General features: G+C 41.0%; 1 protein-coding gene and 1 long non-coding RNA gene across 10 annotated transcripts in view; one reads left to right on the forward strand and one right to left on the reverse strand.

Moving 5' to 3' along the window:
- The window catches only part of LOC310661673, a 63,383-nt gene extending 61,120 nt beyond the window's left edge, over nt 1-2,263 (reverse strand). The window contains exons 1-2 of one of the 4 annotated variants that reach the window (XR_014504036.1): nt 2,103-2,263; nt 800-867 (exon numbers count right to left, since the gene is read on the reverse strand). This is a non-coding gene — a long non-coding RNA (uncharacterized lncRNA). Of the gene's footprint in view, nt 1-309; nt 441-799; nt 1,171-2,102 lie in introns of those variants that run through there. The other 3 variants (XR_014504035.1, XR_014504037.1, XR_014504038.1) reach the window with 3 other exon arrangements.
- MEIOC (meiosis specific with coiled-coil domain) lies at nt 1,709-20,613 on the forward strand. 6 transcript variants are annotated; one of them, XM_083407599.1, is made up of 8 exons: nt 1,709-1,957; nt 3,397-3,525; nt 7,351-7,511; nt 10,287-10,391; nt 10,888-12,733; nt 14,564-14,698; nt 17,115-17,295; nt 18,971-20,613. In XM_083407599.1, the coding sequence occupies exons 2-8, from the start codon at nt 3,484-3,486 to the stop codon at nt 19,198-19,200; spliced, it is 2,700 nt and encodes an 899-aa protein (XP_083263725.1). In that variant the 5' UTR covers nt 1,709-1,957; nt 3,397-3,483; the 3' UTR covers nt 19,201-20,613. The 6 variants fall into 6 exon arrangements, with proteins under 6 accessions (XP_083263725.1, XP_083263724.1, XP_083263720.1 ...); XM_083407598.1 differs by lacking the exon at nt 1,709-1,957 and adding an exon at nt 2,263-2,682; XM_083407594.1 differs by lacking the exon at nt 1,709-1,957 and adding an exon at nt 2,370-2,623.
- The last annotated feature ends 1,211 nt before the right edge of the window (nt 20,614-21,824 follow it).

Below are 21,824 nucleotides of genomic sequence, written 5' to 3' on the forward strand. Positions count from 1 at the left end.
ATGGATGGAGAGAGAGGCCGGAAAAGACAAAGGACCAACAGAGGTTGGAAAAGGTCAGGATGCTATGCAAGTTTACTACACTCTCTAAGTGGTGATCCTATCACAGTTGTATGTCTAAGTGGAGACAGGATCACACCTGAGTCCCAATGCACACGTAAATGCAAAAGATGTGTTGGTAAACTCTAGGAAACATGATTACAGTGCACTGTATGTAGGATTGCCATTCAGGGTCGCCGTCCCCCCGAAACTCCAGTTTGTACAGAATGCACCAGTTAGGCTACTAACTGGGACTATTTACACTGAACTTACCTTGCCAGTTCTTAAACAGCTACACTGGTTGCTGCTGTTTCTGGACAAAATTCTGCTCTATGCTGGTAAAGGTATAGGGACCCCTGACCATTAGGTCCAGTCGCGGCCGACTCTGGGGTTGCGGCGCTCATCTCGCTTTATTGGCCGAGGGAGCCGGTGGTACATGTGGCCACCATGACTAAGGCGCTTTTGGCGAACCAGAGCAGCGCACGGAAACGCCTTTACCTTCTCGCCAGAGTGGTACCTATTTATCTACTTGCACTTTGATGTGCTTTTGAACTGCTAGGTTGGCAGGAGCAGGGACCGAGCAATGGGAGCTCACCCTGTTGCGGGGATTCGAACCGCCAACCTTCTGATCGGTATTTGCCTATAAAGCCCTAAGTGGCTTGGGATCTGGGTTCCTAAAAGAATTGAAAGTAAAACTGCCATGTTACATAAATATGTATCACAACTGCATTTGAAATACTGTGTATGATTCTCATCACCTCACCTCAAAAGGGATATTAGAGGCTTGGAAAAGGTACAGAAATGGGCAACCAAAATGATGGAGAAACTTCCCTATGAGAAAAGGTTGCGGCATTTGGGGTTTTTTCAGTTCAGAGAAAAAGGAAGTAAGAGGTGACACGATTGAAGTTTATAAAATTATGCGTGGAAGGTGGTTTTTTTTGCCTTCTTTCATAACATTAGACCCTAGCAAAACTGAATGTCAGGACAGATATAATAAAGTACTGGCACTTCTTCACACAGTGCATAAACTATGGAACTCACTCCCACATGAGGACAGTGACAGCCACCAACCCAGATGGCTTTAAAAGATTAGGAGGATAAAGCTATCAGTGGTTATTGGCCATAACAACTGTATTCTACCTCCAAGGTCTGAGGCAGTATCCTTCCGAATACTGGAAAACACGATTGGGGAGAGTGCTCATGCGCTCAAGTCCCACTTGCATGTTTCCCATGGGCAAACCTGGTTGTGAAAATAGGATGCTGGACTAATTGGGCCACTAGCCTGTTCCAGCAAGCTTCTCTTAGGTTTTTATGTGAGTCCTCTTTGGCCCTGTGGAGACCCCTAAAATGGTCAAGGTGCAGTGGGACTCTCCCCATACAGCGCATATGCAACATCTTTCCTTTTCAAATTTATTTTTATTTTTAATTTTTTTGGGTGTGGGGAGGAGACTATAGGGCTGAATCTTAGTAGCCCAAGCGAAATCTCGTTTGCCCGCAGGCACAAAAACTGCACCAAAGGCCTGCTCCTGCCTCAGTCCTTCTCACAGCTCCCCTTTCCCGTGCTACGCGTTCACCAGCTGTGGGTTTACCTCAGGGTTTTTTTGTTCAGTTCTTTAGAGTGGCTGGGGAAACTCAGCCAGATGGGAGGGGTATAAATAATAATGTATTATTATTATATTTAAAATTCAGTTTTTAAATCTACCCGCTTCTCTCTCTCAATCCCACCACATATTTCCTCAAGCTGCTTCCCCTCACACTCCTAGCCCCCTTCATTTTTTTCGAGCGGGAAAAGGCTTGAAGCTTCTACTCCAACCGCCTTTTTGCTTATCACCGGGTGAACAAAACACTTTCCCGGCTTCTCATTGGGCAGGCGGCGACGCGTCCAATCGCGCGCCAGGTGTCCCTCGGTCCGCTGAATGGGGTAGGCGGAAGGGGGGCAAAAAACAACGGAGAGGTTGCGATTGGACGCGCTGGCTGCCCAATGCGCAAAGAAGCCGGCGCCGATCAGGGGGTTTGGAGGAGGAGGTGGAGGTGGTGTGCCCTATATGAACATAGGATTGGCCCACCTCTCCGGAGACGGACGTCGATAACCGCCAGTTAACGCCAGCAGGGGGAGGGGAGGCGTGCTGGAATCACACTTTTGCCTCGGGCTCTATTGGTGGCCCTAAGCTCCATACCCTCGTGGTTAAGTGTCTTGAGACCCGAGGGAGGAGGAGGCAGGCCTACGGGGGAGGAGAAAAGGGAGCGGAGGGAGGAAAGCCGGCGCCTTATTGGCCGCCCGGCTGCGGGTGCTGGCCAATCGCGCGGTGGAGGGAGAACCTCGGCGGGCCCCTTCTCTGCCACCCGGCCGTCCCCTCCCCTCCCCTCCCCCCTCCCTGTCAGGCTTGGTAACGGCTGCCTTGGCTGTTCTCGCATCGCAGTCAGAGCCAGTCTGGGCTGCAGGGTGAAGGGAGCTACCACGCCCCCCTGCGCGGTCATGGCGGGGGCAGCGCGACGCCCCTCTCTGGCCCCTGGTTTCCCTTGAAGAGGGGGCGGGTGTGTGTGGAGTGAGAGGCGCCCTTAAACCTGTGTAGGGAAGGGGATGGAGGTGAGGGGGTGGCCGAGCGGAGGGAGAGCAAACGGCGGGGGTTGCTCTCCCTAGGGCGGGTAGGTTGAGGGGTGCGGGGCGCTGAGGGGGCGAGGAGTTGAGGCGCGGGGGGCGCTGTCGAAAGAGTAAGGGGTCTTGAAACGGTGGGGGGCTGCGTCTGGTGGGCTCCCCCTCCCCAGAGAGTGGGAAAGCAGCTCTTCCGAGTTAGGTTTGAATAGGAAGATGGAGGGGGGTGGAAAGGGGTCGTCGGAAGGGGAGAGACGAGGAGAAACGGGTGTCGCGGGCTGAGGAGCCTGAGGAAGCAAGGCGGGAGTGCAGAGGAATTTGGGGGAGCGGACGACTCGACAAGTTCGGCGTGTCCTTGGAATACCAGAACCGGGACACCCGGTTGTGTGGAACCAACTGTTGGCCAAGTCGTGTGTTTTTTTGTTTTCACATCACACTCTCCCCCCCCCCCCCCAATCTGCCTGCCATTTCTCAGTTGTTCCTCAGCAGAGGAAAGATTGCCTTCAGAACAGCGACACCTGTTTGGCTCTCAGTCGGCTTCGTTGAGAGAGTCAAAGGCACCTGTGCAGTTTTCCCCCTTGGCTTTCTCATATATATATATATATATATATATATATATATATTTGCAGATCAGGCCTCGTTACTGGTTCTCTCAAACTCGGCATAATAATTGCAGTGTGTAGGCAATCCAAAGGGGAAGGGGGATGTTGGTATCTGTAAAACAATTTAGATGTAGGTTAATTTGTCTTTCCACTTTTTTGTCTCAGCCCAAAGTAGCATTCAGAGGCACCAGCCGCTATTTGAATAGTGCAGAGTCCAGTGGAAGACTGACGGATGTGTTCAATAACGTTATCATGACAGGTTGCAGCTCCTTCTATGATTGCTACAAATTGCAGGTTCAGTCAGTTTTTTATCAACTTGAGATAATTTTCTTTTAGAAATACATTAGAGAGTTTTCATAATAAAGCATTATGTAGCATTACTAGCATTACACTATTAGTATGGTTCTATTTGATTTTACTGGCCTGATAATAAACACTGTATTTGAAATGCATTAGAGCTGCTTCTCATGTGATTTCTGTACTTGAGTAATAACAGGGTACTATAAATTAAAGTAAGGGACTCAGGTGGCGCTGTGGGTTAAACCACAGAGCCTAGGACTTGTCGATCAGAAGGTCGGCGGTTCAAATCCCTGCAATGGGGTGAGCTCCCGTTGCTCGGTCCCTGCTCCTGCCAACCTAGCAGTTCGAAAGCACGTCATGTGCAAGTAGATAAATAGGGACTGCTTCGGCAGGAAGGTAAACGGCGTTTCCGTGTGCTGCTCTGGTTCGCCAGAAGCGGCTTAGTGATGCTGGTCACATGATCCAGAAGCTGTCTGCGGACAAACGCCAGCTCCCTCAGCCTATAGAGCGAGATGAGCACGCAACCTCAGAGTCGGTCACGACGACCTAATGGTCAGGGTTCCTTTTTTAAATTAAAGTAAGTATCATGTTGGGGCGGGGGGGGGCATGCTCTTTATATTTTACTTCAGTTCCGTGGTTTCCAAACTCCCACCCTCCAGGGCAACTTGAAAATTCCTGAGATTCTTGGCAGGCTACAATTATTTTTATGCCTGTTGTAGAAATTGCAGTACATTGTACTTTATTCTGTAGAATTTTTAATTTTTACCTTTATTTCTTCTTTTAGTTCTTATATATTGTATTTGATTCATTGTATTATAATTTAAAGTCTGTCAAATTCAAATTGTAATCCAGTAAAATACAATATAAGAAATAAAAGAAGAAATAAAAATACAATTAAAAATCAGTATGGAGTGGCTATGTCATCTTCCATCTTCAGCCACAAATTCAGACACGCTGCAGACCACCTGAATGCAGCTTGCAGACCACAGTTTGGGAACGCCTGCTGTACTCATAATGCTCATTTCCTTATCATCTGTGTCGTACGATGATATCCAGGAGGGCAGCCGTCTATAGTCAGTCTCCTGTCATATCCAGAAGAACTTGGAAGGAATGGGACTACATGAAATACTTACCCTTCTAATGTGTTACATTTCAACACTCACTTCTAAGTACATGATAACTCATTATAGTTGAACTTTAAGTTAAACATATTTGAAAACTTGGGTGAAAAAGCATATGCCCATGTTTGAATGGCAGTTAACTCTATTAATGTGCAAGTTCTCCAAGGAGTTCCAGAGTGGTGTGTATGGGCTTTCAAGCTGTTCTGAAAGGTAAAGAGTTCCTTTTCCCCCAAACACTGCTTGAGCGTCTAGTAGAAGTATCCAATGTTTTCAGTGAATAGTGGACTTACTTTCTTTTAAATTATCTTCACACCATAATTGCTGTATTAGTGTGGTGCCATGTCCTCTAGTTTGATGAGCTGATGTGCTGATGCAGCCCTGTAGATTGATGATCCAGGTTCAGAGACAGTGTTTGACTGAATACCTGTTTCTGGGACAACAGTGTGGCAGGGCTGTTGCTTTCTTGCTCTGTTAACTAGATGGTCATTTAGCTTGAGCTAACTTGAGCTAGTAGGATACCTCTTACTTTCTTGTAGAGCTACAACTATATCAACTGTCCTAGTAAGCTACCTATTGTATGGAGTGCTGGACAAATACAAATTGTGATATAGAGAGGAAGGTTCATACTTCTCCATACCATGGATGGCTAGCAGTGTACAAACAAAAGGGCTTTCTCTGGCAGTACCCCATCTCTGAAACGTGCAAATGTGTATGTGAAGCCGGTCTTTGGGTGGGTGTTTGATTTTCGTTGTTGTGTATACTGTGTATATACGGACAATGACAAATAAATTTCTATTCTATTCTATTCTAAACCCTTCTGAGGAAGACCAGGCATACTTTTTGCAAGGCTATGTTCAGGAAGAATTTGAATACATTTTTATTAAGATCATTGGAAGGAGATAGGTATATATAGGCACTGTGGTTTCTATAACTAATCAGTTACTGAAAATTGCCTCAATTTTATGTTTTTTAGCTGCCTTCAGTACTCTTCAGGAATAATAGATGGGGAATAAATTTAATTAATAAATAGCCCCATCTTTCAGTGAGAGAGTAGTACACAATATCTTAACTGCCTTCTGATTGCATCTGCAAATAAAATAATATATCCTTTAAAAATAAAATTTATGAGTAGCTAACTATCTTCCATTTGCTTCTCAGCTAACCATCCAGTTTTGATAGATAATTTACAGGCATCCTAACTTTTAATGGGATTTAAAAGAAAGGTTTAGCAAGTTCAGTTTAACACTTGCATATTAAAAGGTACTACTAATCATATTGGTGTAACTTTGAATTGTCCATAATGAATTTGTGCAACCATAGCTGCTTCAAACATTTTTGTATTCTCACTTAGCCATGAATTGTCTAGCTCGGGTGGGCAGAAGGTAGATTACTATCTTCTGAAACATCTTGGAATAATCAACTCCAAGTATAGTAGTTTGGCAAGTATATCTGATTCTCAATTGTTTAAGAAATAAAGAAAGCTTGTGTGAGGGAAACGAGGGATTTTTAATGGAAAAGTAATGTAAACTTAGTTCTGATTAAAAAAAAAGATTTAAAAGCCTGAAGTAAAACCTGCTTTAGGTCTTATACAAGTCTTGTCTCTTTAGCTCCTTAGCAGTTGGTATAGGTTGTTTAGACTTGATGCTAGAATATAGAACTAGAAAATATTTCATATTCATTTTTCAAAACATTAAAGAGAATTGGAAAATATTTTGTTCATTAAAAGTACCGTATAAATGATAATATATGTGAATGAACAGCCATGGAAACTGAACAAGCAATCATTTCACCAATTAAAATTCAATGCATAAGGCATAACTCAGTTTTCATTTTCAATTACTTTGATCAGATATCACAGTGCATTTATAAGCTTAAATTTCCCATGGAGACAGAATGTGTTGTATACCACATGGGCTTAGGCATGCAGCATTACACACATTACTCTATTGCTGGATGTTTTCCCTGGACATCACACTTTCGTGCATCCAGTATACAAAACTGTGGATTAGGATTACTTCATTGGGGGTCATATGATGAACACATCACTTTGACATACTTTATTCGTTTATACAAGTAAAACTGATTGCACACTGGATGCCTTAGTAATAAATGAAATCCAAATAGAATTCCCCATAGTACAAAGTGTTTTATAATAAAATTTAGCCCAACAAGTATAAATTATAAAATCCTGCTGAATTGTGTTAAATTTCAACAACAAATTCCCTTTAACTGTGAGAAGTAATAACTTACTCCTACCTCAGAGATTAATTTGGAAACAAATTTTATTTAGTGTTGTTTACTGGTTTTCTTAGAAACTAAAAAACAGAAGTATGTTAAATTAGGGAACATTATCTCTGGAACTGTGGGGGGAAATACTCTCAAGGGTTTTAAAGCAAAATGTAGCTATATTTGTGGTTGCTATTATATACCTTTGCTGTAGCCTATTTCAGATCAGTAAAAGTCCCCGCCCCCCTACCCGTCAAAGTGGCTGAGTAATCTCTCTTTAGTGTGTTGTGATGTGGCTCCTTTGCAGTAGTCGTGGGGACGACTAGTACTGTCTGGAATCAATTAGCTGAACTTGATGGCCTTTGGTCCTTTCCAACCAATTTATTCTCAATTTAGGAAATTAATTATGAAATTAATGCATTAAAATTAATATTTTTAATATTAATTTTCTCTTCTTGAATTTAAAATACAGAGTGAAGAGAATGTAGACTTACGGCAGACTTACAGTACTTCAATTTCTACAGCTTCTGAATGTTCAAACCACGCTGATTCATCTCTTTTCTATGTTCCATGGTCTACATATGCAGATGATATTAAACAACCCCCTAGTTCTCAGATTAGTGTAAAGAACAGGTACATAATTTAACTGTTATATGACTAGGAAGAGAAAATTGTATGGTAAATAGTTTGCTTATTTTCATTGCATAAATTGCTAGTTTCTACTGGACTGAAGGGTACAAATTGACAATACATGTCCAAAAAACATGATGTGTTTTTTGGAGAGAATTTGTGAATGGTGGGTTTTTATTTTTCATGTTCAGAATCCATCTTGACTCTATAGTTGGTGTCAGAATTGAGTTCTTTTCAGGTCAGGCTAGCAACTCAGAAGTTTTTTTGCTTTTTGATGTAGAATGCAGCTATGCTCACTTTCTTTAATTTATATTGCTTTGATTTGTTCCATATATTGTAAAGGTGTCCGTCAGGCATCAGCCACTTCATTCTGTTCTTACCACCTATTTATAGCATATGAGAATGAGCAACCCCTCTGAAGCTTTCCTGATTGGGTCTGGGTGGGTGTGGAAATCCTGAGCCAAACTTAGAACTCAGAAAGGTGTTATTATACCCTCTTCTATACCCCAACCACACTCCCCCTGCCCATGTCATTGGCAGGAGCAGCAGAGGGAGTTGAAAAGATTCAACCCCCCTCAGTCTAATAGAAAATGGATTTGTGGCTGTAGTTATTTCAAGAGCTCCTGCAGTTGCACGAACTGTAAGAACTGCATCTTCCATAGTTCACTGCACCCCATCACACTTGGTATAATCTACTGCACCACATCAGTGAGGGAAAAAGAAGAGGGGAGCAAGCGAGCGAGGGAAGAGAAAATTTATTTGTGCTTCTGTTGTTTTTCCACTGATGGGGGAAGGAAAAATGTGGGAAGGAAGGGTAATGTTCAGAGTGCGTAGCAGGGATGGCTTTAGGGTATGGAGAGGAGTGGCAGATTTTTATTTGAGTGGGAGAGGAAGTTTGGAGTATGTAAAATAGGTGTTAGGAACCTTTGGCCCTCTAGATATTGCTGAACTACAACTTCTAGCAAGCATGGCCAATGGCAATGAATGATTGGAGTTAGAGAGCTGAAGTTTCTCCGCACTTGCTGTAAAACATACCTTTCCTTTTGAGGTGGGTTTTCCAGTGCCCTGAAATATTCTTCTGAGCCTGGCTTGGGAGAAATTTGCCAGCACCACTAGAACTGGGTTAGTGTACAGCATATGTCAAAGGATAGAGGTGTGATTTAGATGATCTTGAGATCCTGGTATAGCCCATTGAATCTATGGATCCTTTATTTGGAAACTTTCCCAGTGTTTCATTCTTCCATGGAAATTTTCTATTTCATATATTTATTAGCAACAATGAATGGGAGCCAAATGCAAATACAGCATTGTGCAAATACAATATTAGGCAAAGTTGGTAATTTCACATTTCTAGCTTTGTTTATTAAAGTAAAATAAACATGGCCAGTAAGATCAGTCTAGGGCATAAGAAAATTGATACAAATTACCTGAGTTCAAAATCTTGTGTTAAACCACACCACTGTTTATCAGTTGATTTACTTACAACATAGTAACATCATTTTTCTTCCTGCTGTCTAAAATCTTACAAGAGATTGTTTAGCTGGGCTGCCTCAACTTGGAGTGGGGAAGCTGGTTCACCAGGCTTTTACTTTTAGCTCACCGTGCTCTTTTTGGCAAGCCATGCCTACCTGCTCCATACATGACATCAGGTGTGAGGCAGGTAAGGGCAGGGCTTCAAAGGAACAATTGGGAGCTTAAAATGAGTTGTCAATTGTTCCTTTGCTACAGCAAGACATGCTTTTACTGCCCATTAGCTGATGGGTGGCAGAGGCAGCCTTGCTCCAAGAGGGTTAAGCAGTTCTAAACCGCTGAAAAACACAGGTGGGTGGGACCTCCAGTTTATCAGCAGTTTCAATGGAAACCATTTCTCCATCCCTATACTGCTTCTTCGACTTCTGACAACCAGAGGTTCAAGGAGCAGTGTGGGACTGTTTGAAAGCTCCTTTGCAAGCAGCCCCACTCTGCTGTTTGAACCTCCTGTTTTGAGAGGTTCATGTAGCAGCATGGAGCTATTTACAGACTTTCAAACAGTCCTGTACTGTGCTTTGAAGTCAAAGCTCATTGTCACCTGATATCACGATGATGGGTGAGTGACAGGTTGGTGGACCAGCTCACCTGTCAGATTTGGCCCAGCAGGGGTAGGGAGATAAGGATCTGACCTGCCAACCAGAAAAAGTTTCCCACACCTGTCCTTGGGGTTTGCCTGCAGCAGGGATGAACACATTGTATGTGGTTCAAGTCTGCATGCAGTCAAATATGCGCAGTCTGCATGTGAGGCGGACAAGTTAAATTTTTGAATCATTTGTATATTCCACTCATCAACAGGTTTAACATGCTGTCATTCATAATAGTCTGCGGGAATTCTGAACCGCAGCCTCTCATAATATGTCTGGGTGTACAATGTACTATAAATAATCTGAACAAAAAAAGAACTTGCTGGGCTTCAAGTCAACATGATGGTTGTGACGTGGGTCTTTGACAGCTTGGGAAGCAGCACAGTCAAGAGGTTAAAGGGATTTTGATTTTCTTCCCCCTTTTGTAGATGGTGAAATGTCTCAGTGGTCTACATTCAGCCTTTACATTCCATGCTAGCTCTCAAACAATCTGTTAATGTGTGAGATCTTTGTGGAACACAGGCAGCTCTAAAAGCTGCAGTTCCAGGATATTGTTGATTTTTTTTGGTGGCAAACGTTATAGCTAGAAATAATAGAAATGTAAATATGAATATAGGCAGACATTCTTAGCAAATACTTAACCTACTTTTCTCACCCCACTTAGGATTCAAACAGAAAGAAATGACTATGGCAGTGAAACAGACTTATATGGACTTGTGTCTAACATCTTGGAAGAACAAGATAAATCTCAGCCATATTTTGCTGACGGGTTGGTAATATATTCAACATAGGATAGTAATTTCCTACACATCTACTCACTTTTTCCAACTGCTCTTGTTCCACTGAGAATATTCTGCATCTGCCATCAGTGGAAGCTTGTAATTTCTGCTGCCATTATCAAGAAGGCAGTAATGCATATTAACCTGAATCTTACATTTTTTATTAGTGTATTTGTGGTTTTGGCAAGTACTTTAAACAGCTTATTACACATCATTCATATATAAAGATGTGCATTAAATAAGTGGTATGCCAACTACATGCAGACCTCAAGTATCGGTTTTGACCCCCCCCCCCAAAAAAAAAAAAGTTTAGTGTGATCTAGCTTGATACATGTCTCTGGCTTTCACAGTCTTCATTTGAAATTATACCAATAGCTCTGACAACACACTGGCCATGGGACATACCAAAAGTAAAAATAAAGATTAGTATAATAGGTTAAAATCTATGTAAGGAATTGTGCAACTGTTTATGTTTCATTCTTGTAGGGCGTGCGCCTCCAACTTAAAATCAGTATGGCCTGTGAGCACAACCCGATTTACAGACCACCCTGACCTGCTGTCGGAAACAAAGAGGCCAATAGATGGAGCCATCCCTCAACAGACTTTTTATGGTGGAGAAACTTTGCCCGTGTCTGACAAACAGTATATGCATGCTGGTCCTGTAGCATTGCAACAGAAAGTGGATGACCTTTACCATGGGCTCACTAACATCGACATTGATGAGCAATGGCTGTACCCTTCCAGGAATGATCATGTCAGCTGTTATAATATTCAGAACAATGAGAATGCAAAGACACCACAGTTTCAAGACTATTCATATGTGAAAACATGTTTTGCCCCACAAACCAGTCTTTTAGAAGCAATAAAAGAATCAGGAGCAGATACTTATGCTTATGGAAGGGATAAGGTAGGTCCTAAAGGACATGATGCACAGGTGCACCAAAAGAGAGCTGAGATGCTTCTTTCACAATTTAGTAGATATGGTGAAAGTGCAGATTATTGTAGATACCTGGATTATTCTCATCCAAATAAAACAAAGCATAATAAAAATGCAAATTATAGTGTTCAAGAGAGTAAAAAATTACCAAGTGGAACACCCGAGTTACCAGCTTTAGATACTGATAATTATAGCAAACTTTTTCAAAATAAACCAGCTGTCCAGAAGAAAATGGAAGATGTCTCTTCAGAACAGCAGAATTTTACATTTCAAAAGACTACCGGACTCATGTCAGAAAAGCAGTTTGTGAATGAAAATTCATTTACCCCTGACTTTGGTTTAAAATCAGATTTTGCCCTCAAATCTCACACAGCTGTTTCGGGGAGTGGTGATTTTGCAAATGCTACAGAAAATTCAGAATATTTCAAATCACTGAATATCTTATCAACAAACCCAGTAACTTCTTCATCAGGCACAAATCTAAGGCCAACGTGGATCAACATACAGACTAAAAACAGTTCCTCCATCCCTATTCGGAATCAAAGCACCTTGATAAAGTTGAATAATCATTTAACTGCTGGTTCAAAAGGTTCCAATCATTCTTATGATTTTTCTCAGTTGCCATCAAGCAATGCAACTTTAAACAATAATTTGTTGCTCCAGAAATATTGCCAAGAAAACCCCACAGTATTTTCCGGTTTTGATTTCAATGATAGCAACGCTGGAGACAGGGTTCAGTCTGCCGGTCATACAGAAGGACTGGGTAAGGTAACAGAAGAAAGTCTTTTTGAGTCCATGATTGACAAAAAAATCAAACCAAATGGTTTTTGTGATAACTATACGCAGCAATATGGGATCATTGAAAATGTGAACAAGCACAATTTTCAAGTTAAATCACAGAATGGACATTATGATGCTGAGGACGGACAAAAACATCTAGATGGACTGTCACAGAATACTTACCAAGATTTACTGGAGTCTCAAGGTCACTTCAGTAGTCACAGGCAAGGAAGTGGAGACAATATTGTCAGTAACCGTGTGAACCGCACTCAGGCTTCTTGCTTTTCAAACAATTTCATGATGGGTGACTTGAGGCACAGTCCAAGTGTTCCACAGCTTAATTCAAACAGATTTCCTTTGAAATCTACCCATCCTTTTGGGCATTCTGTCATTCCCCTGATGGATTCTTATGATTTGTTCTCCTATGATGATTTAAGCCACTTGTACCCTTATTTTAATGATATGATGTACGGAGACAATTCTTTCACAGGCTTCATGCCAACATTTGGATTTCAAAGACCAATGAAAACTAGGAGTGGGTCAGCCAGTGAACTTCATATTAGGTTGGAAGAATGTTATGAACAATGGAGAGCTTTGGAGAAAGAACGGAAAAAGGTAAGAAGAAACATGCATATCAGAAGGGAGTACAAAACGGGGAGTAGATACAGCAGTGAACAGAATCTTTGAAATTACTTAATAAGTATATTGAGTAGTTTCAAATATTCTGTTCACTACTGTATCTAAGAAACAGAAGGATTAGGCTAAGCTTATAGGAACAGCTTTCTTATCAATGCCTAGGACCAGGGACATGGAACAGGTTTGGGCTGCTCAGTCTTCAGTCCTGATCAATTGGAAATTGCTGGCACAGTTGTTTAAACCAGTACTGCTTTAGAGAAGGGACGCAGGTGGCGCTGTGGGTAAAACCTCAGTGCCTAGGACTTGCCGATCGCATGGTTGGCGGTTTGAATCCCCGCAGCGGGGTGAGCTCCCGTCTTTCGTTCCCAGCTCCTGCCCACCTAGCAGTTCGAAGCACCCCTAAGTGCAAGTAGATAAATAGGTACCGCTTTCTAGCGGGAAGGTAAACGGCGTTTCCGTGTGCTGTGCTGGTGCTGGCTCGCCAGAGCAGCTTTGTCACGCTGGCCACGTGACCCAGAAGTGTCTCCGGACAGCGTTGGCCCCCGGCCTCTTAAGTGAGATGGGCGCACAACCCTAGAGTCGGACACGACTGGCCCGTACGGGCAGGGGTACCTTTACCTTTACTTTAGATAGGTCAGGGTCTTGTTTAACTGTTCGGTAATCTGATCCTGGTTAAAACAGCCTCAAGCTTGTCAGAAAACATAAATGTAGTGCAGGTCCAAGAACTGATAGCTTTGATTGCTGCAAAACCTTTTTGTGGACCACTTGAATGGAATTTGCAGGCAAGAGGCAATTTAGTTTCTAGCCTCTAAAGCCCAATAAAAAAATAAATACTTCTGACAGTTTTCCTAACATTCCACAATTCTATTCTAGCAGCCTCCTTTGAGCACAAATTCCTGCATTTTTTGCAACATAGTAGCATTTTAGAATGTCACTTGTGCTTGCTGGAGCTAAATCCTTTACTTAGCTGTATGATGCAGCTTTGATTGCCAGCTAAAAGACCTACCGTATTGGCATAGATACAAGCCTCACCGGAATATAAACTGCTCCCTTAAAATTCTGCAGGCACTCACATCACACCCGTTTTACCCTATGTCTGTTTCAGCAGTGATATCGTAAAAGCCAATTTTTGTAAGGTCGCAAATTTAAGCCACACGTTAACTTTTCACGGTTGGAACTTGTAAAAAAAGAGGCTTATATTCAGGCCAATACGGTATATACATAATGCATATTCTAAATTGTGATACGTTTTTAGTTCTAACACTGTTCCAATATAATTGGTGTTTGGAAGTTAAAATAATGAACATTAAAATATGCCCGTTTTACTTTTTGAAGGCTCTGAATGTAATTTATGGTCTGTTAAAATTAGTAGGAAAACCTTCACACTGACCAATGTAGATCTAAATTATACCCTTTCTACAGAATGCTGCATAATTCTTATTCTCTGCAGGGAGCATGGCAACATTTAGTTAGTTATTTTGCAATACTTTGGGTAACAATATTTATGTTTTGTTTTTAGTTTGCTACCTCAGCTGCAGGTGTGTTTTGCTTCTTGAGATCTTGAATTATTCTAGTCCAGCTCAACACCCTTTGTCAAATTAGAAATAGGATGCTGAGTTTTATAAATATGTCCTATAGGTTTTTTATTTTCAGGAGTTTAGGTTTGGCTTCACAACTGAACTAATGGCTGTGTTTCAAGTAGATATCCTCATCATTTGTATCCCAAAAGAAGAATAAATCAAGTTTCCTGTAATATACTCCCCATAATTTACCATCTTTAACATGACAGATTAATTGTATCTTTTCCAGACTGAATCAGCTCTTGCCAAGAATTACCCTGGGAAGAAAGTGTCTAGTACTAACAACACTCCAATTCCAAGACTGACATCAAATCCATCCAGAGTTGATCGCTTAATTGTGGATCAGTTACGAGAACAAGCCAGAGTGAGTTATTTAATGTCAAAATACCAAACTCTGACTAGTTTGGACCCTTCACGCCCAAGACCTTATCAGCCTCTTCTGCTCCCCAAACTGGCATAAGTATGCCTCTAATTCTGTCTCTCCTGAACATCGGAATTGTGATGCTAGATGTTCCAAACACAAAACATATATGGTTGTTGAAGGGTATCCATATATGGGTTGTTCCTCCCAATTGTTCCAGTTGGGAGGACAATGCAAAATAGCTTTGTGTACTCCATTCTGTGTGAGGCAGAGCCAGTCCTAATTCCAGTTCTATCTATCTACAATTTACAAAACCTTGGCAGAGGCAACAGATTAAAAAAAGGAGACATTTTGTCTGCTTCTTGGCTTCAGACCCCTACTGGACTGGTCTTCACAGCATAGGAAACCCCATCAGTGCCTTCCCTGATCCTCGAGCCCTTTGGGAAGCAGAAAGGTTAGAAAGTAAACACACTCCAAAGTCGGACCATTTCATCCATTCCTGAAAATTGGAACAAATCACACACAAAAGTGAAATGAAAACACAGGGCCAAACTACATGTGTGCAAATGGAAGCTCAATGGCTCCAAAAGCTGCTTGAGAAATGGCAAGGAGGAGGCACTTAAACCTGTCTCCATCTCAAATTACCTCTCTAAGTGAAATATGACAACCTTAATGGGGCTGAAGTTCCAGGCAAGTTGGGAGAAGTGATGTAGTAGATCAGAGGGCATCAGAGATGTCCTGTGTCAGTCTTGTAAAGCAAGGATTGGATTAGTACCCAGTGCACATGAACTCACATCTTACAGCAGGCTGCACACAAGAATACCTGCACATTCAACTGTAGAAAAGGTGTTTGGTTGTAGGGAGTGGGAGCTGGGAAAAAGAGAGAAAAGTTCAAAAAGTTGGGGAAATGATTATGTAGTTTGGTTCATAGTCTTCTGACCTACTTTGGATTACTTGATTAGCAACGCAGCGCTTATCTTCTGAAAAGTCATTTCATAGGGAAATCTGTTCATTTTTCACCATGCATTTCTTTTGAGGTCCTGATCCAAAATGGGTTATCAAAACTTTTCCTTTGCTTTCCTGGCCAAACCTCCTGGCACTGTCCTTTCTGAAGCTGTCATTGTAGTTCTTAATCTGTTTTCTGTAGGTTCCCACAGCCAACCTGGTAAACCTCCTATAGCCTAGTCTCCTTCCCTTGCCCCCAATCAAATCCATATGTTCCTTCGTTGAGTTAAACCAGATATATTTCTTTGCCTTAGAACTGCATGGCTTTGCTGGCATGAAAATGTGGTTCTCCCATGTAAAAAACCCCCAATAATTTAACAGAATTCATTGGGATATGGGATTTTTTCCTTCCTTGGTGAATTTAGCTTTGATTGATATATACATACAGGCAACTCAAAAGTTCAACAAAGGACAAGGATGTAACAATTCAGAAGTGTGCCTTGAATTTATGCTGTTTGAATTTTAGTGCTTTCTGTACTTTGGGGAAGAACTTGGTTGTGCCGTGCTGGATTCAAGAGGGTAATTAGCAGTGAAGGCTGATACATTAGAGCACACCCATCAGTCTTGATTTCTCCAGGCCCACCTGCCTTCTCATTTACAACCAGTTCCAGAGGGTGGCTGTGGCTATCTGCTTCCCCCTTAGCTTCAGTTTTCCCTTAGTTGGTGCCACCTCCATTTGGTGTTGTGCCCCTTTTAAAGCAGAGGTTGTATGGCCACCTGTCAGGGGTGCTTAGTTGCAATTCCTGCTACATTGCAGGGGGTTGGACTAGATGACCTTTGGTAACACCTTCCAACTCTACATTTCTATGATTCCCACCCTACAAGTCCCAGTGACCATCTACCACCACTGGTGATAAAGTTTGTAGCTTAAGAAACATGCTTTTATATTTATGCATTGTGCCTTGATAAACTGACACTTTAAAAAAATAATCAGTAAAGCAATGCATTATAATTTCCTGAAACTAACCTTTAACTAAACCATTGGTGTACAGCTGAATTAAACTTCAGCATTACATTATGGCTTTGGTTCTAAATACCCATTAGAATTGTCTAAGACTACAGTATGTTGTTAAAGTGAATTAGGAACCAGCCTTTTCAGTGCCAGGATAGCATTATTTAGGAACCCTATATAGGTTTATGTTAAGATTATTTTGAAATGGTTCAAAACTTTAGCTTCTCATTTGCATTAGATGACCTTGAAACACTTAGATTAAAAAACCCATCTTGCTATATGACTTGGGGATCTGCTCTTTGAGAAACACAAGACCAAAAGCTAGTTACATGGTTCTGATTTAATTGAGATGTTTGTAGCTGTGGATTTATAGACAGACATCAACAGACCTTATAAGAACTGCTATATAGGAAGGAAGAGAACTATGAAAAAATGTAAATTGCTCTTCTTTAATATTTGCAGGTTGTGACTCTGCTGGGAAAAATGGAACGCCTGCGAAGTTCTCCTCTTCATGCTAACATCTCTACTGCTCTTGACAAGCACCTGGAAGCAATTCACATTGTGCAATCCCGTAGAAAGGATGAAATTGTCAATGCTTCACATCGGCAAAGACAAGGAGCTCCCAGATGTCAAGATGATAGAGGTGCACTTTTCTTTTAATATTTGTTCTCCCAGTTTCTCTGCCTGGAGCTGTTTTAGGGCTTTTGCTCCAAATAAGAGAGGCATGTTTAATATTTGGTTGAAATTTACACACCTAGCAAAGAGTAAGTACATTGTGTACTAGATAACAATTTCCAAAGTAGTATTAGATTCAGTAGGATTTCACCAAGGCTGCTTTGGAGTACAGTGGTACCTCGGGTTAAGTACTTAATTCATTCCGGAGGTCCGTTCTTAACCTGAAACTGTTCTTAACCTGAAGCACCACTTTAGCTAATGGGGCCTCCTGCTGCTGCCGCGCCGCCGGAGCACAATTTCTGTTCTTATCCTGAAGCAAAGTTCTTAACGTGAAGCACTATTTCTGGGTTAGAGGAGTCTGTAACCTGAAGCGTATGTAATAACTCGAGGTACCATTGTAAATGATTTGAGCACTACAATCCAAGAATTGCTGTGCAAACAAATTCTTTTGACTATGGTGTATTGACTGCTAAATCAGCTTACTGCCATATACTGTAAGTCTCCCCTGGCACTTTTGGGTTTTCATTACAGTGCTAAACATTAGTACAAGGTTCAGAGTTGAGATGCCAGATTACTTGATGCAATGAATCCAGAATGTCTTCTGGAATTAAAGTGGTATTCCATCATGTACGCTGGTTCTTCTTTTGTGCTGTTCTTTTTTACCCAGGGGTCAGCAACCTTTTTCAGCCGTGGTCCGGACCATGTGGTGGGCCAGACTTTATTTTGAGGGGGGAAATGAATGAATTCTCATGCCCCACCCAGAGATGCATTTTAAATAAAAGCACACATTCTTCTTGTGTAAAAACACCAGGCAGGCCCCACAAATAACCCAGAGATGCATTTTAAATAAAAGGATACATTCTACTCAAGTAAAAACACGCCGATTACCAGACTGTCCGCAGGCCGGATTGAGAAGGCGAATGGGCCGCATCCGGCCCACGGGCCTTAAATTGCCTACCCATTTTTACCCACCATATGAAACAGTGGTAATTGGAACACTCTGAATTATGTTAGTGGAATGCAGGAAAAAAACACTCCACCACTCTTTTTTAAGGAGAATTAGGAGACCCAAACTCCTTTAAGGAGCGAGAACTTGTACTCACAGATGTCTTCTGCACTCACTACTTACAAGGGACTTCATGGAGAATTTAGTCTCTAGGCCCTGCCAATAGTAGGATTTCCCAGCCTTTCATCATCCCTAAGAGATGTTTATCCTTTATAAGACAACTATCAGTTATTGTTTACATGACTTGTAGGGAAAGCTGCTTCATTCACATTATGCTTGACTGATTAGCTCAGAAATCTTTATCTCCTTGAATATCTCTTGCAAATGGATTATTGAAATAATGGGAGGTATGCAAAAACATAAATGCGAGTTTAGCTGTTTAGCTGTTCCTTTTTGCTTCACTGAGTCTTTGAAAAGGTTCCTTGTGGATTGTGTTCTTTAGGGAGAGAATGTGTATTTGGCATTCATAATTTGCATACCTTGCATTTCTACCACTGTTCAAATTGACAGGAATTATTCTTGTACAACAGCCAGTGAAAGCAGCAAAACATTAATGCAGTTTTCTGTGTTAAAGTACACAATTTTGAACACTTCAAAAGAGTAGCAACATCAAATATTGTTTTCCCCCCCATCTCAGATGTTTTTGCTCTTGCGCTGGCCATTAAAGAGATGTGCACAGCAACACGCAAAGCTCGCACTACGCTGTGGTGTGCCCTTCAGATGACCTTGCCAAAAACAACCCCGACAACTGGAACAGCGGATGTGGAAAAAGCCTTACATGAGCTAGTCCTACCTGAAGATAAGACCTATGAACAGATGAATAGTGGCAACCCTGCGATCCAGAGGGGAGAAACAAAGAAACATTGAGGAAAAAATAGAGATAATAGATATGGATGTATTATAGCACTGTACTAAATATTGTAAATGAACTTTTAAAGCTTTCCTTCCAAATTAAAAGTAAAGAGATATGTGAACTGAAGTTTGCTTATCCTAAACCCAGCAGCTACCTGCTGAGTAGCTGTTAACGCAAGCCAAGAAGTCTTTGATGTTATCAGAATCAATATATTGACTGGGCAGATCTAACGTTATGTTAAATAAATCAGAAAGTTTTAAACTGCCAAAGTAGAACTTAAATCCATTCTACAGTGCAGGCATATGCAATGATCATTCTGCCTGTGTGATACAGTTCTTTTAGATTTCGTTAGTAATTCTGTTTTCAAATAATGAATTTGAATTACTGTCACATGTTACTGTGTGCAGTCTAGTAACAGATAAGTTTTGATTGTGATAGAAAAAGAATTTGTTCTCTTTAGACAATGAGTACCTGGAAACAGGAAGGAAACAAAGCTAAACATACCCAGTATGAATGTTAAATGAAAATATTTAAAAATACTTATTTATGAATTTGAAATCTTAAGAATCTAAAAGAAATTGACCAGATTTTCTTAAATTAGTGATATTATATAAAGCCATTATCTAACCATGCATGTTAGGGAACATTAAAAAAAAACTTGCAAAAATCATTTGTACCTATTTTAAATAATATCAATATTATCTGTTAAAAGTATTTAAATGTGATCAAAATTACATTTATATAATTGAGCCTTTAGCAGTTGCACTGCAGCTGAAATAATGAATATTTTAACACCCTTGGTTTACTACTTTTAAAGAGGGTATCAAGAAGTTCTGAAGTGCACTTTCTTTGACGTTAACTCTTTAGCCAGTTTGGTTTGAGATTGTTTGGTGTATATTTTGTTTTCTTAGTTTGCTTCTGCATACTTTAGCACTGTTGAATGCTTGGTTTTTTTTCTTAATATCTGATCTTTTTATTGTATGTGAGTAATTTATTCAATTAGCATGTTATTATGTGGCTCAGGAGATCTTGGGTTTTAACAATCTAGCATGAAGATAAATACATAATGTCTGGATAAAATTTACTTATCTACCCTTGGTTAGGTACACAGATATTTTAAACATCTGTGTTCTTCCAACTTTTAGAAATCCCGGTATGCTAAAAAGTGTAATCAAACTACAAATTGCCTTTAGATGATGTAAGGGACTGATTGAGATTGCAAGAGAAACTGTAGGGGACCATTTTGATCATTGATACGACTTTCCATGCTGCCCACATAAACTTCATAAGGCAGCAGACTCATACCACCATACCATAGTAGCCACAAAGATGGGTTGAGTTTTGACATTGATACGTTACATGTTATGAAAATAAATATTGTACTATCTTTACTCTCGCCTAATAAACTGGCTTTTTGTTGAAAAGAATGCTACAGTTTCTACGTTTGTATTCCTATCTTTGGAAGTAATTCAGGCTCTTGCTATCAAGAGTTTTATGTCAAACCTGAGGCCTCCATAGCAGATCATGTCCCTCTCTGTTTTATCACTATTTCCAAGACTGACCGTGAGTCACAATTATAGAACGCCTTCCCTTTTAAACAACTTGACAAAAGTCCGATCTGAGCAACTTTTAGAAACCACGCAAGCCATTTCTTGTGAAGATGTAGGTGCTGAGGTTAAACGGGCATTCTGGAAGACTGGTGGCTACAATTGTCGATCTGTACCTAAATTATAGACAGCTGCATACTAGAACACAAGGCAATACTTTCCACTTCATTTTTTGAAGTAAAATTTACAAGCTTACAGAAGTCTGAAAGTCACATTAGAAAGAACTTCAAATCCGTAAGGCAGAATGCCCTCTGTAAGTATCACCCATGAGATGCCTGGGCAGGCTTTTATGGGCTACACCTACAAAGACATGTGAATGCCATCTATTAGTTGCCATTCAGATATTAAGTGCCGTCTCTACTGTATATATGACCCACCTTTAGTTATTGATACAATAATGTGGAACACCCTAGAATCCACCTGCAATGAGTCTTCCATTTTTCCTTCCAACTCCTTGTTCACCAAACTTAATCCATCTACTGAAAGCAGTTTCCTTCCCTTGGCAATAAACAACTTTCTATAAATGAAATCATCCTTGATAGCGCAAACACACACCAAAGATGGAGGGAGGGAGGTCCATGATGGTCGTGTTTTCAGAGGGCTCAATAGGTGCCTCATGAACAAGACATAATGTCCTTGGTGCCTCATACCTCAAGGACAGCCTTCTCCTTGTATGAACTAACCCAGACACTGTGATCATCATGTGAGGCCCTTCTTTGTGTGCCTCCTGCATGGGAGGTCTAGAGGGCAGCAACAAGAGAGTGGGCCTTTTCTGTGGTGGTTCCATTTGTAGAATGCTCTCCCTAGGAAGGCTTGCCTGTTGCCTTCATTACATATCTTTAGGTGCCAGGTGAAAACATTCCTTTTCTCCCAGGCCTTTGGCTAATAAAACAATATGTTCTTTTAAATGGGGGAGGTGTTATTGGTTAATTTTTGTTCTTGGTTTTATTATGAATTTTCTCATTTTGTATTTTCATGTTGTGAACTGCCCTGCGATTTTTGGGCAGTATATAAATTTAATTAATTAATTA

Source organism: Podarcis tiliguerta, assembly GCF_965153285.1.
Source record: "Podarcis tiliguerta genome assembly, chromosome: 13".
Lineage (NCBI taxonomy): Eukaryota > Metazoa > Chordata > Lepidosauria > Squamata > Lacertidae > Podarcis > Podarcis tiliguerta.